Source organism: Miniopterus schreibersii, assembly GCF_964146895.1.
Source record: "Miniopterus schreibersii genome assembly, chromosome: 1".
Taxonomy (NCBI): Eukaryota; Metazoa; Chordata; class Mammalia; order Chiroptera; family Miniopteridae; genus Miniopterus; species Miniopterus schreibersii.
In genome coordinates, this window is record NC_138101.1 from 84825891 (window position 1) to 84849303 (window position 23413).

The 23413-nt window shown below is 37.3% G+C and overlaps 1 protein-coding gene across 1 annotated transcript in view; it reads right to left on the minus strand.

Annotated features, from left to right (window-relative positions):
* Window positions 1–23413, minus strand: part of PLXDC2 (plexin domain containing 2) — a 396924-nt gene that overhangs the window by 198698 nt on the left and 174813 nt on the right. Inside the window, exon 3 of the mRNA XM_081132248.1 lies at window positions 2977–3123. Within this exon, the coding sequence (XP_080988374.1) occupies window positions 2977–3123 (147 nt within the window). The remainder of the gene's footprint in view (window positions 1–2976; window positions 3124–23413) is intronic.

The following is a 23413-nucleotide window of genomic DNA, read 5'->3' on the forward strand; positions in this document are numbered from 1 at the left end:
CCTAGACTCTTAGAGAGTATTTAGAAATTAACTTTTATTTTGGTGTAATTATGTTTTTGTTACAAAGATTTAGGACTCTCAAATAACAATGCCTTTACAATCTCATTTTTATATGATATTTTCATATCTATTTCATTTATAGTCTCAAATTAAAACTGAAGGGTAGTCAAGGAAGACAGGTTATAAAAGTGAAATGAAGAGAGGCCAGAATCTGAAGAAAAAAGTTTTGGAGCCAATGTTTTGTAACTTCTCTAACCCCGGACTCCTTCCACCAGAGAGTGGTATCAAGTTGTGAAGTAAAATCTCATAAACTGTAGTTTCAGAATGCAAAATAATTCTAATTTGACAGGCTACTGAATCACATTTTGTGCCCAGCAATGAATGAAAATATATGATATAGAAGTATAGAAGAAAATCTCAAAATTATGAAATTTAAAGGTCCACACAGAGGGACAGGAACACGTATGAACTGGTTCCTAGGTTTGTAGTCAGAAACTTCTAGATCTGCAACCTGACAACGGTGAGACTTTCAATAAAGGAAAAAAACCAACAACCACCCAAACAAGTAAGTACCAGTAACTGAATATAAAGCGCCTGGCTCATTGCTTGCCATATAGTAGGGACTTAATGCAAGTTTTTCAACTTTCTTTATCTAGGAATATAAAATCCTTCCTTTAAATTGTCAAAGTAAAGGTAGGTTTTAACATCTGCTTTCTTTTTCCAATGATGATTTTTTAAAAATGTTATTTAAACCAAAAAGGACAATGAAGGGGTTTGAAAGAACATGTAATTGAATTACAGTATACATGTGTCATGCAAACACTAACGAATACGTATTACATTATAAATGGAAAGAGAAATCAGTGTGTTCTGGCATGTGAAACGTGAATCCAATTGTTACAAAATAGTAGAAGCTAGGAAAATCCCAGGGCAAGTGGAATAGGGAATAAGGAAACTAAGGCAGTTCACAACCACCTAGCAAATCCTGTCCCCTAAACCAAGGACACTTAAGAGTAAATGGTTTGCACTTCTCCCCAGCCAGAGGGTAAGCAGCTTAAATCACCGGACTGGGGGAGACAGATAACAGAAATCCAATGAATGCCATTTGCCAACCACACCCAAGGACAGACAAATGAAGAGAATAAATCTCATTTTGGTACATGAGCATAAAGCTGATAAATATTCTATTGATCCGCCACTAAGGCCTCCCCTAGGCACCCAGCTTTTAAAATCCCTGAAAATGAAGGTCCCAGGGCGCTCTCCCTCCAGGGAGCAGGCCTGTGCCATTCGCTGCCCCCTCCTTCCCTCATAGGCACATGTCCCCTCCCCTCTAAGCAGCCCAGCCTGGGCTCTCCTACTGCTTCTTCTATGCCCTTCCTTGTTTCATTGTTCTAAGTACATTTTTGCCCTGGTCAATAAATTCTTGCTTTCTTGTCTACACTTCTTCTCTTGGTTGAAATCTTTCCCTTAAGAAGACAAGAAACGAGGCCTCGTCATCTCACCAGTAACATCTTTCACCCTGTAACAGCTACTTTGTGGTTTTTGTTTTTTTGTTTTTGTTTTTGATCCTTACCCAAGGATATGTTTTTTTATTGATTTTAGAAAGAGAGGAAAGGGAAAGAGGGAGAGAGAAACATGCCTGGACTGGGGATAGAACCCACAACCTTTAGATGTACGGATGATGCTCTAACCAACTGAGCTGCTACTTTATTTACTTCTCTGCCTCAGAAAACATGTGCTCTACATTGAAAATTGAATAAATCATCATAGTGGATTATAATTAATTTCCATTTTAACTGTTAGAAGTTGACCTCCTGAAATAGGAAAGTCTACATATATACAATAAAGGCTGTGGCCAAAAGTTTTGATATTTTACATTTATCAAACCCATGCCTCTCTGTCACTTAAGTCATTGAGTGTTTATATCAATAATGGCAGAGTACTTGAAAAGTTGAAGTTGTTTTGATTTCACTGTAAATCATACTAAACTGAAAAAGACATCACCTCATCAATGGTAAGATCGCCGCTGTTGTCTATGATAGCAAAACTAAATAAATTCTAAAATGTTAAATCAGGCACTTATCAGGAAGTGATTATCAAAAAGTGCTGAGAACTAAGTGTGAAGAATTTTACACACACACTTTGAGTGTGTGCTTGACTGCCTAGGGTAGCATCCTAATTTCATCACTTACTAGTGAGAAACTCTTAGGTAGGTTACTTATTTTTCCAAGACTCCGTTCTCTCATCTGCAATACCTGGAGAGTAATAATATTGAAATCATAGGACTGTTGTGAAGACCAAAAAGCTAATCTGTGCAAGCATTCAGTCTAATGGGTAGAACAAGGTATCACTGGCCATGTAAGGTGAGGCCTATATAATTTCACCTGCCATCCCTACCATACAGATGTGGAAACTGTGCCTCAGAATAGTTATGTTATTTTTTTAAGAAACCATAGTGGGTAAATAATGAACTCAGGCTTAAAATACGTTTCGACCCTTCTAGGTTTAATTTTTTTCCTTTATATCAAACTTCTTCACTTAGATCCATAACTTCGTCTATATGTGTTATCCGAATGGTAAATGTTTCTGGTTAAATCTTTCCCAGACGAAGAGCAAGAAACCCATGCAAAATGGAAGATACCAAGTTAATGTAATTTAAAAAAAATGTTTTCTAAACTCATGGATTACAAGAAAACTGAAAATCACCCAAGATCTATCTCAACTTTGAATACGCAACTCATCCTCTCATTAGGGAAACTGTTAATTTATTTAAGTAATTAATAGTTTAATTAATGGTGGCTTCTCAAAAATAATTATTTTTCATTTTCCATAATATATGCAATTATTAATCTAAATTGCAGCTTGAGAACTAAATATACTTGAAAAGTGATCACAACAAAAAATGTTGACATGCCAATTAAAACAATTTTTTCTTCACAGCAGGAAAAACGAAATTCCAAATGTCAAAGCACTTACTGCAGCTTGCCGATGCGTGTTGGAAAGTATTCCATGGATCTTCACTTGGTCCTTTTCCATTTGGTCTATGTTCACCCATAAATCCCGGCTGGCAGAATCAGACGGACCATATATCCGAGAGATATAGTAATTGTGATCTGTGTCCTCCTGTAATAACAGAGAAAAATCACATCAAGAACAGAGCAGAGATGGACCTGGAGCGCATTATGCTAAGTGAGATAACCAGAGAGCGACCAGCACTGCATGTCTTACACGTGCAATCTAAAAAAGCTGAACCCCTAGACACAGGGTAGAACAGTGGTTTACCAGAGGCTGGGGTTTTGGGGAAATGGGGAGATGTTGGTCAAAGGGTACAAACTTCCAGTTATAAAATGAGTAAGTTATGGGGATCTCCTGTACAGCATGGTGACTATAGTTAATGCTATATTATATACTTGAAAGTTGCTAAAAGAGTAGATTTTAAATGTTCTCCCCAGAACAAAGAACTGGTAATTATGTGATAGGATGTCAGTGTTAGCTAATGCTATGGTGGTAATCATTTTGCAATGTATTAATGTACCAAATCAACATATTGTATATGCTAAACTTACACAACATTACACGTCAATTACATCTCAATAGAGCTGGGGAGAAAAGAAGAATTTAAGTCACTATATATCCAACTCATATAATTTATAGAGTTATAGAAAGAGATCCATTAAAAAGAAAAAAAAAGTCCTCAAAACAAAAGAACAGACATTGTCCCTAAAATTCTTAAAATAAAAACACAAAATGTTACTATGAAGTTAGAAATGTTAGTATTCTTCAAAAGAGCCCAAGGAGTTAAATAATCTCTAATGGATGTGAATTAGATTTAAAAGAATGTAAAATTAATAAGCCTCTTAAAAAGAAATTGCTAAATAAACAAAACTTAGAAGAAAAGGTACACTGTGTACAATAGTCTTTCTACTACAGTAATTTTAAGGATCTCTCTAATTGCTGACCAAAGAAAATGTCACTTTTGGCACCATTTACTGAAAACCTGAACTATAATTACTACTGAGCTACAACACATTCAAACTTCTCTTCTTTAAAGCTAGGGTTACAATAGCACCTGCTTTCAGTTAAAGATCTTAGAAATGGAGATAATACACTTTTTTTCTCTATAATTTGGATTACTAAATTCTACTTTTATTTGATTCTTGTTACTGATATCACCATGGCGTCTGTCACGGAACCTTATTTTTCATGTCTCTCACTCAACTAAGAGGTTTAAATGTTTTAAAAGGCAATTTTGCAGGGGAACACACAGAGAATCAAATGATTCTTGACTAATTCAAATTGCAAATACGTTTTTTGACCATGAGATGTAATTGTGCATATCAATTTGAAGAGTCCGCTAGATAGAATATATTTTAAAACATTGAGGTATACGTAAGAACAATGATTACTGAATAGAGGGTCCATGATTTGAATAATAATGTTTGAGATGTGAATTTTGTCTAATGCATTTATTAGTTGTGCTAATTTAATAAAGTACAATTATTCTTGAAATTCTGTCAAAACAAGAATCCCAGGTACCTCTTCACAAGCCATCAGGCTAGATATACGTAGAAAAGTCACTACATAAAGGAAAGGAATATTCTAAATAGATTTTGCTGCATGACTAAAGGAGAAAATATGACCCTAAATGTAAATATTGAGAACAGTGTTTACATGTTAACATTAAGATTAAAAAAAAAGTTCCCAAGTAAAGCTCCAATTAAACTTTGATAACATATAAATTGTGTGTAATGAAAGATAAAAAATTTACACAGAGAAAGGAGAAAAAAGGAGATACAAAGAAAGAAGCAGAAATAAGATTCTATACAGCCCAGGAGAGATTCGATATCTTAGGGATTCCAGCAGTCTCTTCCAGAAGATTAAGACATTGATTGTGTGGGTTTTGGGGGGGTAACAAGCATTTTGAGTGCGTAGCCAACAGGTGTTCAAGTCCTCCCTGTTGTCGCCACTGGAAACTTCTGAGGTGGGATCCCTCCTTGCCATTGGGCACATGCCATTCTGCACATGTCACTCCAACGGCCACAAGGGCTGGTGGGTATCATGAGCACACAACCAGGGTAAGAGAGACCAATTAGTGAGACATCTAGGAGTTTAAAGGAGATAATTTTCCTTATTCTGATTGTTGAAATGTATAGGTGTGAGACTTGGAACTACCGCCCACTTCTGCGGCCATGAGGAAACCCTGCCTGAAGACCCAGCAAACATAGATAACAACAACAATCACTGCAAAGAAAATGCCAGATCCCTGATCAAGCACATATAAATGTGACCTACACTTGGGTGTGTTCACCTAGATAAACCATTAAACTTATTTTATTGTTAAAACATGTTTAGTTGGGTAATTATCAACCAAAAGAATCATAACTGACAAACAAGTTTCTCTAACTTGCAACCAAAGGAGACTCAATTTAAGCAACACTGAATCAGGCAAACTAATCCAGAGATTTATAGATTTCGATAACATTCAATTCTGGGTATTCCAGCTAATCAGAGCAGAAATGAAAACTTAAATCTAACCTGGCAGAAATCATCAAGTCTGAATAATAAACGACAATGATTCATTTAATTTTGAAGATTCATTGGTTTTGAAGAAAATTGTCAATGAGTTTAAATAAGAATTTTAATTTTTCCCTATTGCTAGAATTATTATAGAGTTCAGCAATATTAAGGTCAAAGATGTAATCTTCAGGTGAATTATGCAACAGATTCTATGGTGCTGCCAAATCCCCATATAATTACCAAACAGATACTCTCTTCAAAATTGCAGACTTTCACTATAGACTTCAGTATAATCATTGCAATCAACATCAATCAACATATTTTAAATGACTTTGATATTTCCTTTCACCCCTAAATCTCTGTAATTAACAAAGACATAGTCTTGAAGTTAACATAAAGAATATTATTATGCTTAAATAATGGATTATCTGCAAAAATATACACATTGCCTAATTACAATCACTGATATGGATATGTGAAAATACACCTTTATTTATTTTTTTAAATATATCTTTATTGATTTCAGAGAAAGAAAGGGAGAGGGAGGGAGAGAGAGAGAAACATCAATGATGAGAGAGTCATTGATCGGCTGCCTCCTGCAAGCCCCCGACTGAGGATCGAGTCCACAGCCCGGGCATGTGCCCTGAGCAGGAACTGAACCATGATCTCCTGGATCATTGGCCAAGACTCAACCGCTGAGCCACGCCAGCTGGGCAAAATACATCTTTATTTTTACTTAAATCTGAGTTGCCCCAAACAATATCACACATATCACATCTTTGAAAACACTGAAAAGCTAAAGACTACAGCTTGCTGTTCGACTTCCATAGACCAACTGCCCATTGCCATGGCAACTTTTATTCAAAGAGGAAGACTATTTTTACCCAGGAATTTAGAGACATGAGTTATTAAATTCCAGGGAGAAGCATTGGTCTCAGTTATTCAGGAAAGCCATAAAATAGCTGTCTTAAAAATGTGACAATCTAGCACTATTAAATTAAACAGACTGCATCTTGTCCTTTATAGGAGTAATGGTACCTAAGAGTTGTCAAAAGCCACTTCAGGCACAAAAATTTTTTTTTCTCTCAGAAGCAAACCATTTCTAACACCATAGAAAATAAAACAAAACACTACTGAGATAAGCCTAGTTGCCAATTCATTTAGGAAACCAACTGTTACTGAAAGTAGATGGCACAGTAGGTAGCTATAAACCCTGTAAGTCCATTTTTCTCAAATATGCCCAGAAATGAGCAGCCATAAACAGAGGACATAGACCAAAAACACAGAGGAAAAGACATCATATCTGTAGCCTAACCTTTCTGCAACATGCAGTTACACAATTCCTACGCCAAGCACTGCCTTCTTTTCTATCAGGGGGGTTAAGGTGATTTTATGATGGATAATTTTTATGAATGCCTTGCATTACCTTATGTAGTATTAGCATTTGAACTCCAAATTCACTTCATTAAGTACTAAAAAACATCAAGAATATACTGTATGAACATCACTGTGCTAGTCATTTGAAATATATAGATACATAAAACATGATCAAAGTTCTTAGGTAAAGTTGTTTAGCACTGGATCAATTGGTTACCTCACAAAGACAGTTCCATAATAAAAAAAGAATATTATAATTTCAACTGTTCTGCCAGGTATTCATATATACCAGATATATAAATAATTTCTTATATAAATCATTTCACAAGAACTATATAGTGCAATTAAAGGTAAAGCTATTTTAAAGTATTACCTGCGTATATTAAACCCCTCAGAAACAAAGAGTTAAAATAGTTCTTTGTGATATAAAAAAGTCCTGTTAATATGAGAAACCAAAGGACATGATAAAATAAAATAAAAAGAAGAGTCAGGAAAAAACTTACGGAGACAAACTCAGTAGTAACAAGAGGAGAACAAACATGACAAAGTTACTAGTCGGGACACAGAAACAGCCTTGAGAGGTATACACAAGACGAAACGGAAAAGAACAATGAAATACATGTCTAAGATAGACAATTACATAAATTATAGGAAAATATAGAAACTATATCATTTTTTCTTAAATATATATATTTATACATTTTTTAAAAAATTTAAGAACAATTCTTTTGAGATAAAGATCTGAACCTGTACACCATGTCCCAAGAAAATTTATAATTGGATTTTGAGCACTAAGAAATTTCCTAGTGAGATTTCTCACTGATTTTTTTTTTTTTTTTAAAGAAGTCTATAAGTATCTAGAAGGATAAATCAAGTTCTCTAAGGAGGAAAAAATCTTGGGAGAGTCTGACACTTCCTCCTTATATCCAGGGGAAATAATGTCCACCCAATCTGAGAGAAGGAAGTGTGACTCAAGAATTTTACCCTACCAAGGTGTAATTTAAGTATAAAGGTAACAAATATATTTCTAATATATACAAATGCAGAGGGAATGTACTATAAATGAGGCTTTCTTAAAAATGTAATAGCTAATTATACAACCAAATGAATCAAGAGGTGAATCAGACATGGTCTCAGGAAAGGAGAGGCTGTCGTCAGCATTAGATGGTGAGCGCTGACTCCACAGAAAGTATGTTCAGAGGAACAGTATATTTCAGTTATTATGGTTATAAATTGCAATGTAAATATCAACCACAAAAATAAATAAAAATAATAGTCTAAGTCAATTACCATGTTTCAGAGCAGGTAACCAACAGATAAATCTGTACTATAGAAGTCTAGTGTTAAAAGTAAGAAACTCAAATTTTTAATTTTAAGAGAAACTTTGAAGGCAAATGTCTGAAACTAGTGGCCTGCAGAGGGCATGGATGCTACCAAAGGCCAGAAGGTACACAGTTAAATTCATTATTTTCCTCATGTATAATATTCGTAGTGCAACCCAATGTTATAAAATTATACCCACCTTTAGTCTTCTATCTATCTATCTTTCTGATTTACAGATAGATAGATATAGATGATAGATGGTAGACAGATAGATGATAGATGATGATAGATAGATAGATGATAGATAGATAGATAGATAGATAGATAGATAGATAGATAGATAGATAGATGATAGATAGATGATAGATAGATAGATAGATAGATAGATAGATAGATAGATAGATAGATAGATAGATAGATTATAGATAGATGTGTCTCAAAGATATCTGGCCTATACTGATTGGTTATTTCTAGGGGGTGGGAGGGATTTGGGGAGATTACTTTTACCCTTAATCTGTATTATTTTTTATAACATACATTACGCATAATACCTTCCTTTTTTTTCTTCACATAAAGCATTAAAAATATGTGAAGATGCTGAAAAGTATCAGTTGTTGATTCTTGGAATCAAACCACCAACATATTTCAGAAGACACAAGGCTATAATGTTATACACAGTTAATATAGAATTTCTATAATAAGTACTTTAAAAAGTGCTTAAAGAAGGCTCCCTGGTCATATTATAAATCAGATACTGATACTTAATGTAGAGCTTTAAGATCAATAACTTAAAGTTGCTCTGTATAATAGCTGGTATATAAATTTCCATTAAACCATTTCTTTAAAATACTGGCTTCAATGACCTAACTGATGTAGAATGCAATCTTTTCCACTACTTACTGTAAATGAAATCGCATTAACAAAAATATATGAAAGTATTCATTTCTACTAAATTTTGAGTAAGAGATTAGAGTTTGAATCTTTATAAAACACTTTTATGTTATAAGCATTTTATTGACACATCAACAAGTTACCTCTTCTTTGTTCACTCATTTATGCAGAAATCATGTTTCATGTGTATAAGATAAAACCAATTTTTAGTGAGGAACATTTGATAGACTATATGGGAGGTAATACTGGAGAATTACTCAATATCATTGCTAGGTCTTGGCAACGTCTACCAGTCTAATTGCATGAGAGACTCTTAACGAGTTGCTCAGGTTTTCTTTTTTGCTGTTATCCTAGTCTAACTTGCTGGCTTATTTTTAGGACATGTTTTCAAGGATCTCACCAAGAAGCAGTAGGCTCCAGACATAGCTATAGCCTGACAAAGTTGTGGGTAGAAGGATGGCAGGCAGGGTAGGGCTGGCAGAAAGGGGAAAGTGCTGTGGTTTCAGGTCTCAAATCTCTCAGGGTTCATCATATAAGTTCCGTCACTTTAGTGAAGTCAATTATGCATTCAGTTCATTTCAGTGGATTGAAAGTGTGAACTTGCCTGTGCACATAATTCCTCTTCTGCCAGAGGTAAAATCATATAAAATCGTATTTCAGTTCAGGACCTGCAGGAGCAGTCCGGCAGAATGAGTGGTGGTTCTCAGCGGGGCTGGGAGCCTCGAGGGTGTCATGAGACATGGAGTAGATGAAATGAAATGGAAAGAGGTGGGAGCCCTCACCTTTCCCAACTACATAAGAAGAAGGTGACTTACAGGGAATGCGGGGAGGGCAGATACTTAGGTTACATGAGTGTCTCTATTAATAAAAAGGGAAGGATAGCATTTAGCTTTCTTTCACTGGATTTCCAATGAAGCAAATCAGACAATGTATTTAAATGCAACTGAAAAGCCTATGAACAGAATATCAAGGGTTATCAAACGAATCCATCAGCACCATAGGAACAATTACATATTACCTTCAAATAGCCTTCAGTATACATCAGCAAGTACCACAGCAATACCCTCTCAGATACTAAGAACAATTACATGAAATATAATTCAATTTATCGAAAATTTAAAATCAATTTCTGTCTTGTTGATTATATCAGATTTTTGCACCAGTTCTCCTTATGATCACTTTTTACACACACACTCGCCGTTTCTCTAAGAATGTCTACTTACTTGACCTACTTGCACACTGGTCTGTCCCCCTATAGCTGCCTATGGGTCTTACTAGGCAGGATTTATTTTATTAACTCTTCACAAGAATTTAAGTAAGTGACCTTCAAAAATGTAAGATTAGTTGAGTGTATGTGTGTATGCATGCACAAGCGTGTGTGCGAGAGAGAGAGTTTATTGTGAGATCAGATTACTGAGCAACACATAAAATTTGGGATTCCAGAAATATATCCATTATAAAAGTTTTCATTTTCCCAGTAACAATCTCTCACAGAGGATATAGTCTCTCATGCTGTGCAGAGAGGTAAACTGTGTGGCCAAAGAGGCACAGCACACTTATTTGTGGCTTTTCAAAATAATAACAAAAATCAAGACTCTACAATTCAGTTAAGTGACTGCCTAGATCTCCAGGCATTTTGAGATGGGATGGTATGTGTTCGTGTTGATACATTTATTAAATGAAGCAGAACCTATTTTCCAACTGGATGTAGTATGCTTTTATCTGCCCCTGGGAGAAACCTTTAACCTTTGCCAGAATGAGCCTAGGAGACTATTCCCAGGCTTAGAGTGGTGAGAAAGAAAAGGTCAGAGAGAAATTCTGAAGCAGTTTTGAGTGAATTATTAACATCTCAGTTACCTTTTATAAATACAAGCAAGTCATCCCCAAACAATGGTCACTAACGAGGTGCATTGCCAACTTACAAGGGATCTTTCAAGGTTCCAAAAATCTGTAATTGAAAAAGTTTTCAATTGAAAAAATGTGTAATTGGAAAAGTTAAAAAAAATGTATATATATATATATGAAATTTCTATTAAAAGCCACAAAATTGGCATTAAGATAATGTAGCTCAAAGGAGATTTGTGTTGACATGCAGTTTCTGCTTCATTGCAAATTCTGGACTTTGTATAGGAAGAAGTTGAATTAGGTTGTATCTTAAATTGCATTTCAACTAAGGTTCTGACATCCTAAAGCCACAAAACAAATAAAAAGCAATTGCTAAGCACAGGATAGAAGAGTCTTTGGTTTGTTTAAGTGATACTCACCGCAAGAAATAAAAGTGAGCAGTTGCCCTGCCAGGCATAGCTCAGCGGTTGAGCATCAACCTAGGACCCAGGAGATCATGGTTCAATTTTTGGATAGGGTACATGTCCAAGTTGAGGGCTCAGTCCCCAGTAGGGAGCGTGCAGGAGGCAGCCGATCAATGATTCTCTCATTATTGATGTTTCTATCTCTCTCTCTCTCCTTCTCCCTTCCTCTCTCTGAAATCAATAAAGATATATTTGAAAAAAAAAAAAAAGTGTGCAGTTTGAATAGCCAGTACAGATAGCTAGTTATAGTATAGGTACACTAAAGTACCATATTAATATGTACTTAATCATCATTGCTAACAAATTATAAATTGGCCTCAAGATTGGAGTAAAATTTCACAGACTTATTGCAGGGGGTGCAAGAATGCCTGAGAACACTATGTGCTATCCATATAAATTCTAAAAATCATGGAACTTGCACACACATGCACTATTTTTCAAATGCACAATAGTAGTTGTACATTGTGATGGGTAAATGTGTGATAATTTTACAGTGTCATTGAGTTTCTATATAATTCTTATTATGGTGCATTTTTCCAATCAACTGAAAAGAAATAACAATTGTGTGGGCGGACTCAAATGGTCCAATAATGAAAAAAGACCATCAAAATTTAAAAAGATAAACATTTTTGTTCTAGACTTAGCATCCATAATGGGGTTAAAGCTTGGGTACTATATACATACTCTCTTAGTTAGTTATTTCTCACAGTTCTGGAGGCTGGGAAGTCTAAGATCAAGGTTCTGGCTGATTTGGTTTTGGGTGAGAGCTCTCTTCCTGGCTTACAGGTGGCCACCTTCTTGAGGTGTCTTCACATGGTGGAGAGAGAAAGTTCTCTGGTGTCTTGCCCTCCTCTTATAAGGACACTAATCACATTGGATTAGGGCTCCACCTTTATGACCTCAATTAATCTTAATTACTTCCTAAAGGCCCTACCTCCAAGGGCTTTAACGTGAATTTTGGGAGAACATGATTCAGTCCATATCACATACAGATAGTTTCTTTATTAAGTTTGGATTAGTAAAGAAGTCCTAGATTTATTAGCTTTGAAAGTTCATGTCATTTTCTAGTACTAATCAAAACTGCCATTCAAGCTTTCTAATATAGGAAGACTTTTGGAAAATCCACAGAGTTCTCTGACTTGGCCTATTTCTTAGGAAAAAAATGAGAAATGACTACTCTTTATAATTTCAAAAGGTTATGGAAAACATTAACTCAAACAACTTTTGAAAATTATAACTCAGTTGAGAATTTTCACATAACCAACATTTTTTAAAAAGTTGGATGGTTTCCTCCTACCAACTGGTAACCACTTGGCCAGCATTCTCATTTCTAAGGTAACTGTTACTATCCCAAAACTACCCAGTCTGGTCTCTCAAGTGAAAAGTTAATATACTTTTAATTAGTCAGAGTTTTTTCATATTGTTTCCATTCCTTTAATGTCAAAGAATGAAATTTTTCTTCTGTCATTTTTTCTTTTCTTATAACTTCTCATGTCCTCAAAATTTGACCCCTGAGTCTGTCAGTGATTAATAAGCAATAGACAAGCTGTGAATAAAATTTTGCCCAAAGAGGTTTGACATCACTTACACTTAGAATCAGAATCTAATACTAATTTACATTTCTAAGTAACATTTTGTGAATAAAGTTAACTTTCTAAACCTCTATTTTCAAAACTATGAAATGAGAATTAGAATAAAGAGAGTCACATCACAATACTGGGGATAGGCCCTTGAGGTAAACATGTGAATATATGTTGGAAACTATAAAGTGTTATTAGATACTACTTTTGTTTTGTTGAAATAAATATTGTAGATAACACAAAAACAGTATCAGATATTCTATATTTTTATGGTACAAACATTTGTTGAACTATGAATTCTCCTCAAGTATCAGAGAATGAAAGTTCAAACATTCTCACCATATTGAATTCATGTGCTCTGTCCCTACCATCTACCATTGGATTTTTAGTGGTTGGTCTTTATTTTGAATCTTTTACTTTAAAACTAAGTAAAGAGTTAATTAAACACATATTTATGTGAACTGATATATAAGTTTAACTATCACTTATAAATGCATATAATATTCCAAGTTCTCATCTTGACACATAATATACATTACGCATTTAATCCTAGCAACAACTCAATGATTACAAAGAATCTAAAGCTCTTTAGAGTATGTTACATGACATCACTTAAATCCCAGCAATATAAAAACAGTTCTGTATAAATTCTTCTGTGTTCTTTCCAGTTATATAATATCTTTTAGGTATTAAAATTTTTAGGACCTCAAACAAATTACATTTGGTCAAATTGTTTCCATGAGGCTACTTATCAGGTTTTCTGTAATAGCTTCCTCATGGATCTCGCTGCTTTTCCTCTTGGTTTTCTTCACTTTACTTTCCTCAGAGTAGAGTAATCCTTTTAAAAGTAATCCTAAGCAGAAATCTGATCACATCACTCTCTACCTCAAATAAGACTTCCCATCACACTTAGAATAAAAGCCAGAGTCCTCATAAACACTGTGCATGACACAGCCATCTCTTCAACCTCACCAACCATATTGGCTTTCTTGCTTGCCCATTAATACACCAATGTGCCCCACCATCACACTGTGCGCCTGCTGTTTTATGCATCTGAAATGATCCTCCCCTATTCCACCATGCTTTAATTCTTAGTCTGCTTCAATTTCCTTTACAACATTTTTTATCACCAGACTTTTAAAAAAATGTATCACTCCCCTACCCCCATTTAAAGTATCTCTCCCTCTCTTTCTTGGGTTCACTGCTATGTTCTAGGGATTAGACACTGTCTGCTACATAACAGACATTCAGTACTTATTTATTGATGTTAGAGCTTCTTCACATTTCTCAAAGCTATTTTCTTTGGCTTTATTACCTCCTAGAAGAGATGTCAACCTGGTGGATTCCTTTTTTAATTTTTTAAGGTTTTATTGATTTGAGAGAGAGAAGAAGGGAGAGAGAGAGAAAGAGAAACATTGGTTGCTTCCTGTGTGCACCCCAACTGGGGATCGAACCCGCAACCTAGGTATGTTCCCTGATGGGGAATCAAACCCGAGGCCTTCTGGTGTACAGGAGGATGTTCCAACCAACCAAGCGACACCGGCCAGGGCCATGGTGCATTCTTTTTAACACCAAGGAAGAAGTAGGAGATCATATACAAACAACCCAAGATCTTGGTGGCTTGAAACAACTATGAGGATTCTGTTGAGGTGGCCTGGGTTCAGCTGAGCATTGCTACTGTCCTACAGTGTCAGTTGGGTCACTGCTGGTTTGCAGCCAGTTCACGTGTTAGCTGGGGGTTCGGAGTTCCACATGGTGTTGGTGACACCTTTAGGGTTTCTATCTCCATGTGCCATCCCCTTCTCAAGGAGGCTAGATTGGGCTTATTCACAAGGTGATACAATCCAAGAGAGTAAGAGTAGAGTAGCATTCTTCTAAAATTACCAATGCCAGATTCAAACAAATATTTTCGTAACATGGTTCTGTTGACCTTGCAGAAGGAGTCTCAGATCTATAAAGCCGGCATTCATATCCTGCAATAAAATTACAAGATAGCTAGAAAAGATTTTATTTCAGTGCAGACTGAGAGGCATGTTTTCCTTTTTTGCTTCTTTCTTACAAAAATCATACAGGGGAAAATGAGTGTTATTAGTATCCCCCTTTCCTAATAACTAGCTTGGAAAGATCTCAAGAAAAAAAATATATGGAGGTTAAATTTTCAAGAGACCACAGACTAATGTAGGAAGATGCTATAAAATGGCCTGTTTATTTACAACCATTTCTTTTAAGTGTCACTCATTCAAGCTAACAAGTATTTATGACCCGTTGATTGTGTATGTGGAAGGCCTTGAGCTTAGTGCTGAGAAGGGCAAAAGATAATTTACAATACAGTCCTTGCTCTCCTGAAACCTGCAACAGAGTGAGATAAACAGGTACTCAGACATCTCTATTCTCAACCAGTGTCAGGTAACACAGTCACTTCCATAAGCCTTCCAAGGAGAAAAATGTCCTTCAGTTTTAGTGACTTAAATCAGGGACGGCGGGTTCACAGAGTCACGGGATTTAACGTGGGCATTGGAAAACGACTTGGAACTACAGAGAAAGACTGGCCTGAGCATAGGGGGAGAGGAGGAAAAAGCCAGGAAGGCTGCAGGAACCATGCTAGCACGGTTAATAAGGGAAGGGGCAAAGGCAACTAGACACTAAGCCTCATAGCCAGGGAGCCAAACTGGCTAAGCCTAACGAGCGTGGAAGCTGCACGTCCACACGCTCCAGAGACCAGCGCGCCCTCCACCCGTGGACCTAATCCTCAAAGTGGGGGGAAGGGCTGGTTACCTGCCACCTGCTGTGACTCCGGAGGGAGACACCAGCGCGGGGACCGCCTTCGCTGGGCGCATGCGCGGTAGAAACCGAGCAGGCGCGGTGGGGGGAGGGGCTTCCACTCCGACGCATGCGCAGTAGGAGCTAAGGTGGCCATAGTGGAAGGGGAACCGCTCAGCGCAGGCCAGCGAAGGCTTGGGAAGGAGGTTGGTTAATCTGAAAGACAGCGGGCACCTCCCTTCCCAAGCCCGAGATACTATAACCAAAGCTGAACAAAGGCTCTGTCGATAGCATGCGTGTGCTGGCATGTGCAGAAGCTCCAGCATGTTCGCTGGGTGTGCAGCAAGCACAGCTCCGGCGTGTCCGCTGGGTCTGCAGCGAGCACAGCTCCGGCGTGTCCGCTGGGTGTGCAGCGAGCACAGCTCCGGCGTGTCCGCTGGGTGTGCAGCGAGCACAGCTCCGGCGTGTTCTCTGGGTCTGCAGCGAGCACAGCTCCGGCGTGTCCGCTGGGTGTGCAGCGAGCACAGCTCCGGCGTGTTCTCTGGGTCTGCAGTGAGCACAGCTCCGGCGTGTTCTCTGGGTCTGCAGTCAGCACGGCTCCGGCGTGTCCGCTGGGTGTGCAGCGAGCATAGCTCCAGGCGCGGGCCCGGGCGAGCGCAGCCAGGAGCGGAGCCTGAGCCGGCCGCGTGGGGCTAGAGGCCGAGCTGGACTCGGCTTTGGCAGGCACTGGACTGAACTATGCCCTGCCCATGCGGGGCCAGTGGCACAGCCTTTCTAGACCCTGGCCCTTCGTCTAGGTTTGATAAAAACAAGGCTGGACCTTTCCCACCGCAGGATGGAGCTGAACCGCCTGGCGGGGATGACACAGGCTCCAGGCACCTGGGGACAGTCCTTTGTGTGTGTTCCAGCTTCAGTAAGTCTGACCGCTATACCTCGTCTTCCCATGCACGGGTCCCCAAGATGCTTTCCTTGCCATACCGCAAGAACCCATTTCCATCAGCAACCAGCAGAACAACAGGCCTATGCAGAGGAGCCATGGGAAGCGAGTACAGTTAGATATGTAGAATTTAGACTGCACAGACCCTAATGGATTAAGTGTGAACTCAGAAGGAACAATCTAGAAAATAGGATGGACTAAAGACGGGGGAGATGAAAATCAGACGTTAATTTAAAGTTATTGCAAAAGTCAAGAATAAAATCATAACAGCTCCAAATAGGTAGCTAACAGGGAAAACAACAGGGAAAGAGACTTTTGTGAGAAAGGCTAAAGAGCACTAAAAACGACCCTGGGGCATTTAGTCAGGACAACTGGACAGTGTGACAGTTAGAGTAACTGGTGTCAGTTAATATAAAGCAGAACGTAGAGTACATATCATTTTAAATGCTACAAAACACATATCGGAAATAAATATCATTGGTTTCCAAATACAGTGCATACGAAGAGTCACAGAAACAAGGACTTGGGAATAACTAGATATAATTAAAAGGCCTCCCATATTGAGATAACACCTGTATTTCTACCTTACTCTCTGAACTTGAATTAATGTGCAAGGTGGGACAAACCCATGAGCTAAGGAAAGCCTTTATCTGCACAATAAAATTACTTGGCTATCTTTTAAAAAATTCAAAGCCCAGATCATATGCAGACCAATTAAATCAGAATCTGGTTTGGGGTACAGACTGTGACCCCAATTGTGCATAAATGTCTAGAAAACACTGACTAAGAGAATATATCACCTACTAGCTGAAATTTCCAATTTGAACATGTTCTATATCTACATGATCATGTCCAAACCAAGATGTAAGAAAAAAATTCAACTTATGCTTAGAGAGATTATCAAAATTTAAGAATTTCATGTTTTTAAATGTTGAGTTTACTACTTTCCAAACTACATGCAGCAAGGTTTATATTCCAGAGAACTGTAGTAGTAATAAACAATCTATTTGTGTTTGAAATGGTGACTCTTAGAGTTGTGACCCTGCTGAAATTGATCTCAATAAAGAGGGCTGAGTCCACATTTGTTTTCCTTACTGGGTGTAAGATCTAGAGAATTTCTGAGATATTTTCTGAGTGTTTCATAAGTTGCATCTAACATGTCCCAAATAGCATAAATTTGGAATCCTCATATCATGATTTTTGCTGCATTAATCTGACGTAACATTTATGTGCCCCTCCCCCCCAGGTATACTAGCTTTGAGACAAGTTTCAAGGTAGAGCACCCTCAAGAGTGCAACAGATATGCCGTATTATGAGATACTAACACAATTTTAAAGATCATTAGTCAGTCTACATATATATAATCATCAGGCTTTTCATAAACATACAGTGCAAAGAATTAAACAGTGGTAAGTTGAATGTGACTACCCCAAGTACAATAGTAATTATAAACAGCACTTAGTATAAGGTTAGAGTTAATTTGATTTACTTGTATATTTCAAATGAACATTTCTCAAGAAACCAGGACAGAAACTCTTAATTTACTGATCTCCCATTAGAATGCTATATGTATTCAAATACTTGTATAAGCAGATAATTTCCATTTGTTCATGGATTTACTCTGTCTCTGCTTTGATATCTAAGTGGTTTTCTTCCCAAACTTACAATGTGAGTAAAAGTTGCTTAGAATGGTCATTAGTTAATAAAATGAATTCAGCTAATTTATAGATACAATTCAGAATATTACTTGATGGTGAAAACATTAAAAAGACAACCTGGGCCCCGGCCAGTTTGGCACAGTGGTTAGAGCATCAGCCCACGGACCGAAGGGCCGAGGATTTGATTTCCTGTCAAGGGCACGCACCTCGGTTGCAGGCTCGATGCCCAGCCCCAGTATGGAAGACTGTGGGAGGCAACCAATCAATGTGTTTCTCTCACATGGATGTTTCTCTCTCTCTCTCCCCACCCCTTCTCCCTCCCCTCCACTCTCAGTAAAAAAAAAAAAAAAAATCAATGGAAAATTTATCCTGGGGTGAGGAATTAAAAAGCACACAAAACAACCTGAGGATAAAAGTAAAGAAAACTCATGTCAGTTATCCTTGGATTTTGCTTTGGAAGGAACATTATTACCCAGGGAATAAAGGTGGAGAAGGCAGAGATTGTGGGGAAGAGAATTAGGAATAAAATTCCAACATTCACTCCAGAAGAAAGCGGGTAGTAAATATTCCCTGGAATCAGACGAGTGAGAAGAGGCATGTACACACAGTTCATCAGTATTCCGTTACAACTACTGTAAAAGCCAAAGTCCAATCTGGGTCTTTGCACTGGGCAATTTTGACTTGATAATTTATAAATAATCTGTCTAATATGTAAAACAGACTTTCCCAAATCCAATACATATTTGGTTCCCTGAGGTAGCAGGTATTTTATATACAAGGTGAGGCAAAAATAGGTTTACAGTTGTTTGTATGGAAAATAATACAAGAATAAACTGTGTTTCACGTACTCACAACTGTAAATCTACTTTTGCCCCTCCCTGTAACTCATCATGACCTAGAGGTCTTTATTGCAAAAATAATGCCAACAGTGGTTTGCAAAACATGTAGAGGAGTAAGAGACATAATTTTCAAAGCCAAGGAAGCAAAACAGATTGCCTTGAACATGAAAAGTGGTCATTTCCCTCACAGTAGCTTATTAAGCAATAAAATCATTCTCAGGTTAATATTTTCAATGAAGGAATTCTGGAAAATGGCTACCTAAAAATAACTTCTTATTAGCATACTTATCAAGGCATTTATGATATAGGAAAATATTTTAGAGCCATGATAAAGGATCCAGAATACAGTGATTCCCAACGAGTAAAATGTGGAAAAAGAAAAAAAGGATAACTTTAGTATTTTTTTAATAAGATACATCTAGTAACTCACCTATCATTTACTCTAATATCATGTTCTATTTCTTTTCATTGCTTTCATTTTCAGAAACAATAGGGATTGTAGATAATATATATTTAAATGTCATTACTTTTCAAATGAAAATATTGCTTTTTTTTTCAATTTTGGTTTTATGATGATACTCAAACTTCAGAGGTCACTGCCACAGTGTTTTATGCCTTCTCCTTTTGAGGTAGATTAGAACACCTTTAAAGAATCAAAAGTATTGACCATAAAATTGCTGAGTTAGAGCCTAGAGAATTTCTCATGCGCTGACAAAGCATATTTTATTCACAAGGTCTCTAGGAAAGTTGTGAGGTTTCCATGTCAAAGTTAAACTCTCCTTTCCCCTGAAAATGATGATAATGAATCCAGCAAATACGTATTTCCATGTGCTTCACATTTCTTCTTCATGGTATCCAGCTCTAAAGAGCTCCTAAGGCCATTCTGGTTGCCTGTGAATGGCTGGTGCGCTGTTGTGCCGCATGGAGAGCCACAGTGAATCCTTCAAGCAAGGGAGCGGTGGTGGTGTTTGTTCACGTTTCTGATCTTCTAATCCTTAATCCAGAGAGCGGATTCTGAGGGTCCTCTGGAGACCAAGCTGTGCATAGGACCAACAATGCCTGGGGAGTACATTAGTTCCCAAAGAAATGCAAACTCCCTTATGTGGCTTCTAAAGGCCTCTAGGCTCGGACTATAGCCTAACTCTCCGGTCTCTTCTCGTGCCATTCTCACCCACCTTGGCCTTCCTTCAGCTCCTGGAATAAATCTACTCCTCCCAGCTTACCCCCTTCTCAAAATGCTGCTTTCCCTACCTAGACTGTTACATTCCCCACCCTCCCCCATTAATGTTTCCACATAAATTTCACCTCTTTGGAGATGCCTTCTGCAACTCTCTTACTTTAGAAGACCCTTCGCATCCCAGGTACCAACCCTTATCTCTGCACTCACTTTGTTCCTTCGTATTTATGATTCTAGATTGATTTATTTACTTTATGTCTGTCCAGCCTACCAGACTGCAAGCTCCAAGAAGGCATGTTTCATTTCTCCTTTATTTACTAAAAAATACTAGCAATTGGTGCAATTAAATATTTGTGGAATGAATAAATGAATAAATGGATGAACAAAACTGAGGGGTCCTATTGTCTTATCTTGTGAAAAAATGTATTATGAATTCCTAATTGTCAATTTATAAATAAATTTCTACTATTTACCCAATTGTAAGTTGAGGGACAGTAGCTTGTTAGCTACTAGTTCCAATGGTTCCATGATGAATTCTTGCTGAGTACAATTGTGAGTTCAGCATTTTAATAATAAATGAAATAACTAAAATGCAGCTAGGGAGAAAGACCTAAGTGAAGGTCTGTAGTTCAGTTCATGTGAAAAATGAATGGTGAATAGTTCACTGAACAACAAAGAGGAACTGGCCTTCCTGTGCTCAGAGTCAGAATAAGGATTCCTGGATGAATGGTTTGGGGATAAAATATTTGGCTAAAGATGAGAAGACATTTTAAAAAATTATGGTGTCAAAGGCAAAAATGTCCTCTTTTAAACAGGCTGAAATTCCCACTAGAAGACACTGAGCAAAGGCTGTTGGGGATGTTACAGCTAAGATTCATGTATTTGAATTTTAAAAAGCATTTTATAATGTATTAGATTATTTAACTATCTTTAACTGTATTTAAACTATGTTCAGTTTAGCTATATTTAAAAATACTCCCTGAAGTATTTGGTAACTAAATAAACAATTTGCTATTCAGATAGGAAAAAACCTGAGATCTATCTGACTTTTCAAAAAAGCTCTAGATTTATTTATTTTTGTCTTCTCCACCATCTTTTCTTTCTACATTCCATTTCTACCTTGTACTCATTTATTTGGGTCAGAGCTCTAAGGACACTATTTTACCTTATGCAACAATATTTCAGGCTAAACAGAGTTATCTGGGTTCAAGAAGAAAAACAGTGTTAACTGCTATTTAATTTTCTCACCAGGCATTAATGTCCACTGAAGGCTGTATGCAGCTGTGAGTGATTCTGTCAACACACAAAATGTGGTAGATGTGAAGGATTTAGCTAAACAATGCGGTTTCCAAAATTCTATAGCCAAAGTTGTCAGATCATTAAGGAAATATTGTTTACAAAGAATCAACCATGAATAGAGAGATTCATACAAAAAAGAAGTTAAGCAATCTCTCCAAAGCCACAAACAGAGTTCATATGAATTAAGAAAGAAATTTTAGTCTGGTCAATTGAAGCAGCTACTTTTCTTCAAGATAAAAGCTATCACGAGTTCACTGGTAATTGCACTATGAGGAAATGGGCAAAAAGATACAATATGAGGCTGTCACAGTCATGCAGCCAGTCACATAATTGAATAGAAGGAGGAACATCATTAACCAGTGTGACCAAATTCAGATTGGAAGGTTAGGTGTTCAAATGTTGGAAACGTCATAAGGACCCATTTCAGAAAATGACATGTAATATGGAATCCGTTTACATGTACCAGGTATCTTAGCCTACTTGGGCGAAAATACCTTAGACTGAGTGGCTTACACAACAGAAATTTATTTTCTCACAGTTCTGGAGCCTGGAAGTCTGAAAGTGGGTGCCAGAATGATCAGGTTCTGCTGAGAACCCTTTTCCTGGGTTGCAAACAGGAACCTTTTCACTGTGTCCTCACATGGCCTTTCTTCAATATTGCACACATGGAGTAAAAGGTTTCCCTCTCTATTCCTCTTCTTATAAGGCCTTCAATCCTATCAGCTTAGGGCCCCACCCTTATGAACTCATTTAACCTTAATTACTTCCTAAAAGCCCTATCTTCAAATATAATCACATTGGGGGGTTAGGGCTTCAACATATGGATTTGGGAGTGACACTGTTCAGTTCATAGCACCAGGTGTCAGTTACCAGGCATAAAGAGAAAGAGTTACAGTGTGGTGGTGCCTGGAAAATGGCCATTTGGCATCGGGAGCCAGAGACAGGCATGTGGGTCCGTATCCTGGCTCTGCCAATAATCTAGGCTGAACCCAGCTGCTTCAATACACCTCTAAAGAAGGCGCTCTGTGGAAGGTATGGCTTATATCTGTAGAAACTGCTATAAAACTGAAAAGAATGCAAAGTCTCAGATGAAGAGTTTTCCCCTGAAATAGTTATTTGGTTGAGTTTCATTCTTTTTTCCCTCCAAGTTGATATGCAAATTAGAAATGCTTATGACTATTTTATATATACTGAATCCCATTGAATACACAGTGATCATATGATGACACAGTTTAATTTGTGTGTTTTTTTAATTATTTTTTTAGTAAGTTGGTTATAGACTAGACCAGACCACACTTCTGTCTTATTAAAAACTGAACTTTTTGCCAGTGCTTCTAAAATTTACCTGCTTTGACTTTCTAAAATTTTCCTGCTGGTAAGTCTATAATGTTTCAGCCTTTCAAAAAAAAAGATGATTGCTTGAAGAAATCTCATTGTTTAAATTGCAATATTTATATGTAATGAATAGAATATGCAAACTTTATTCTCATTATGTCTAAATACTCTGGAAATGTTAGAATATTAAATCAATCACAACCAAGCAGAAGGTTTCTCATAAGTGCAATTTCATGCACTGTACTATGTCAGAGGAACAAGAAAATAATCTTGGAAGCTTCCTTCAAAATAGCCAGTTAAAGTGAGACCTCTAAAACCATCTTCCACTTTTTGTTTTCGATAACATGTTTTCAAGGGAAGCATTAGGAAGAAGTCGACCTACACTGTAAGTATAGGAGAAAAGCAAGGCAG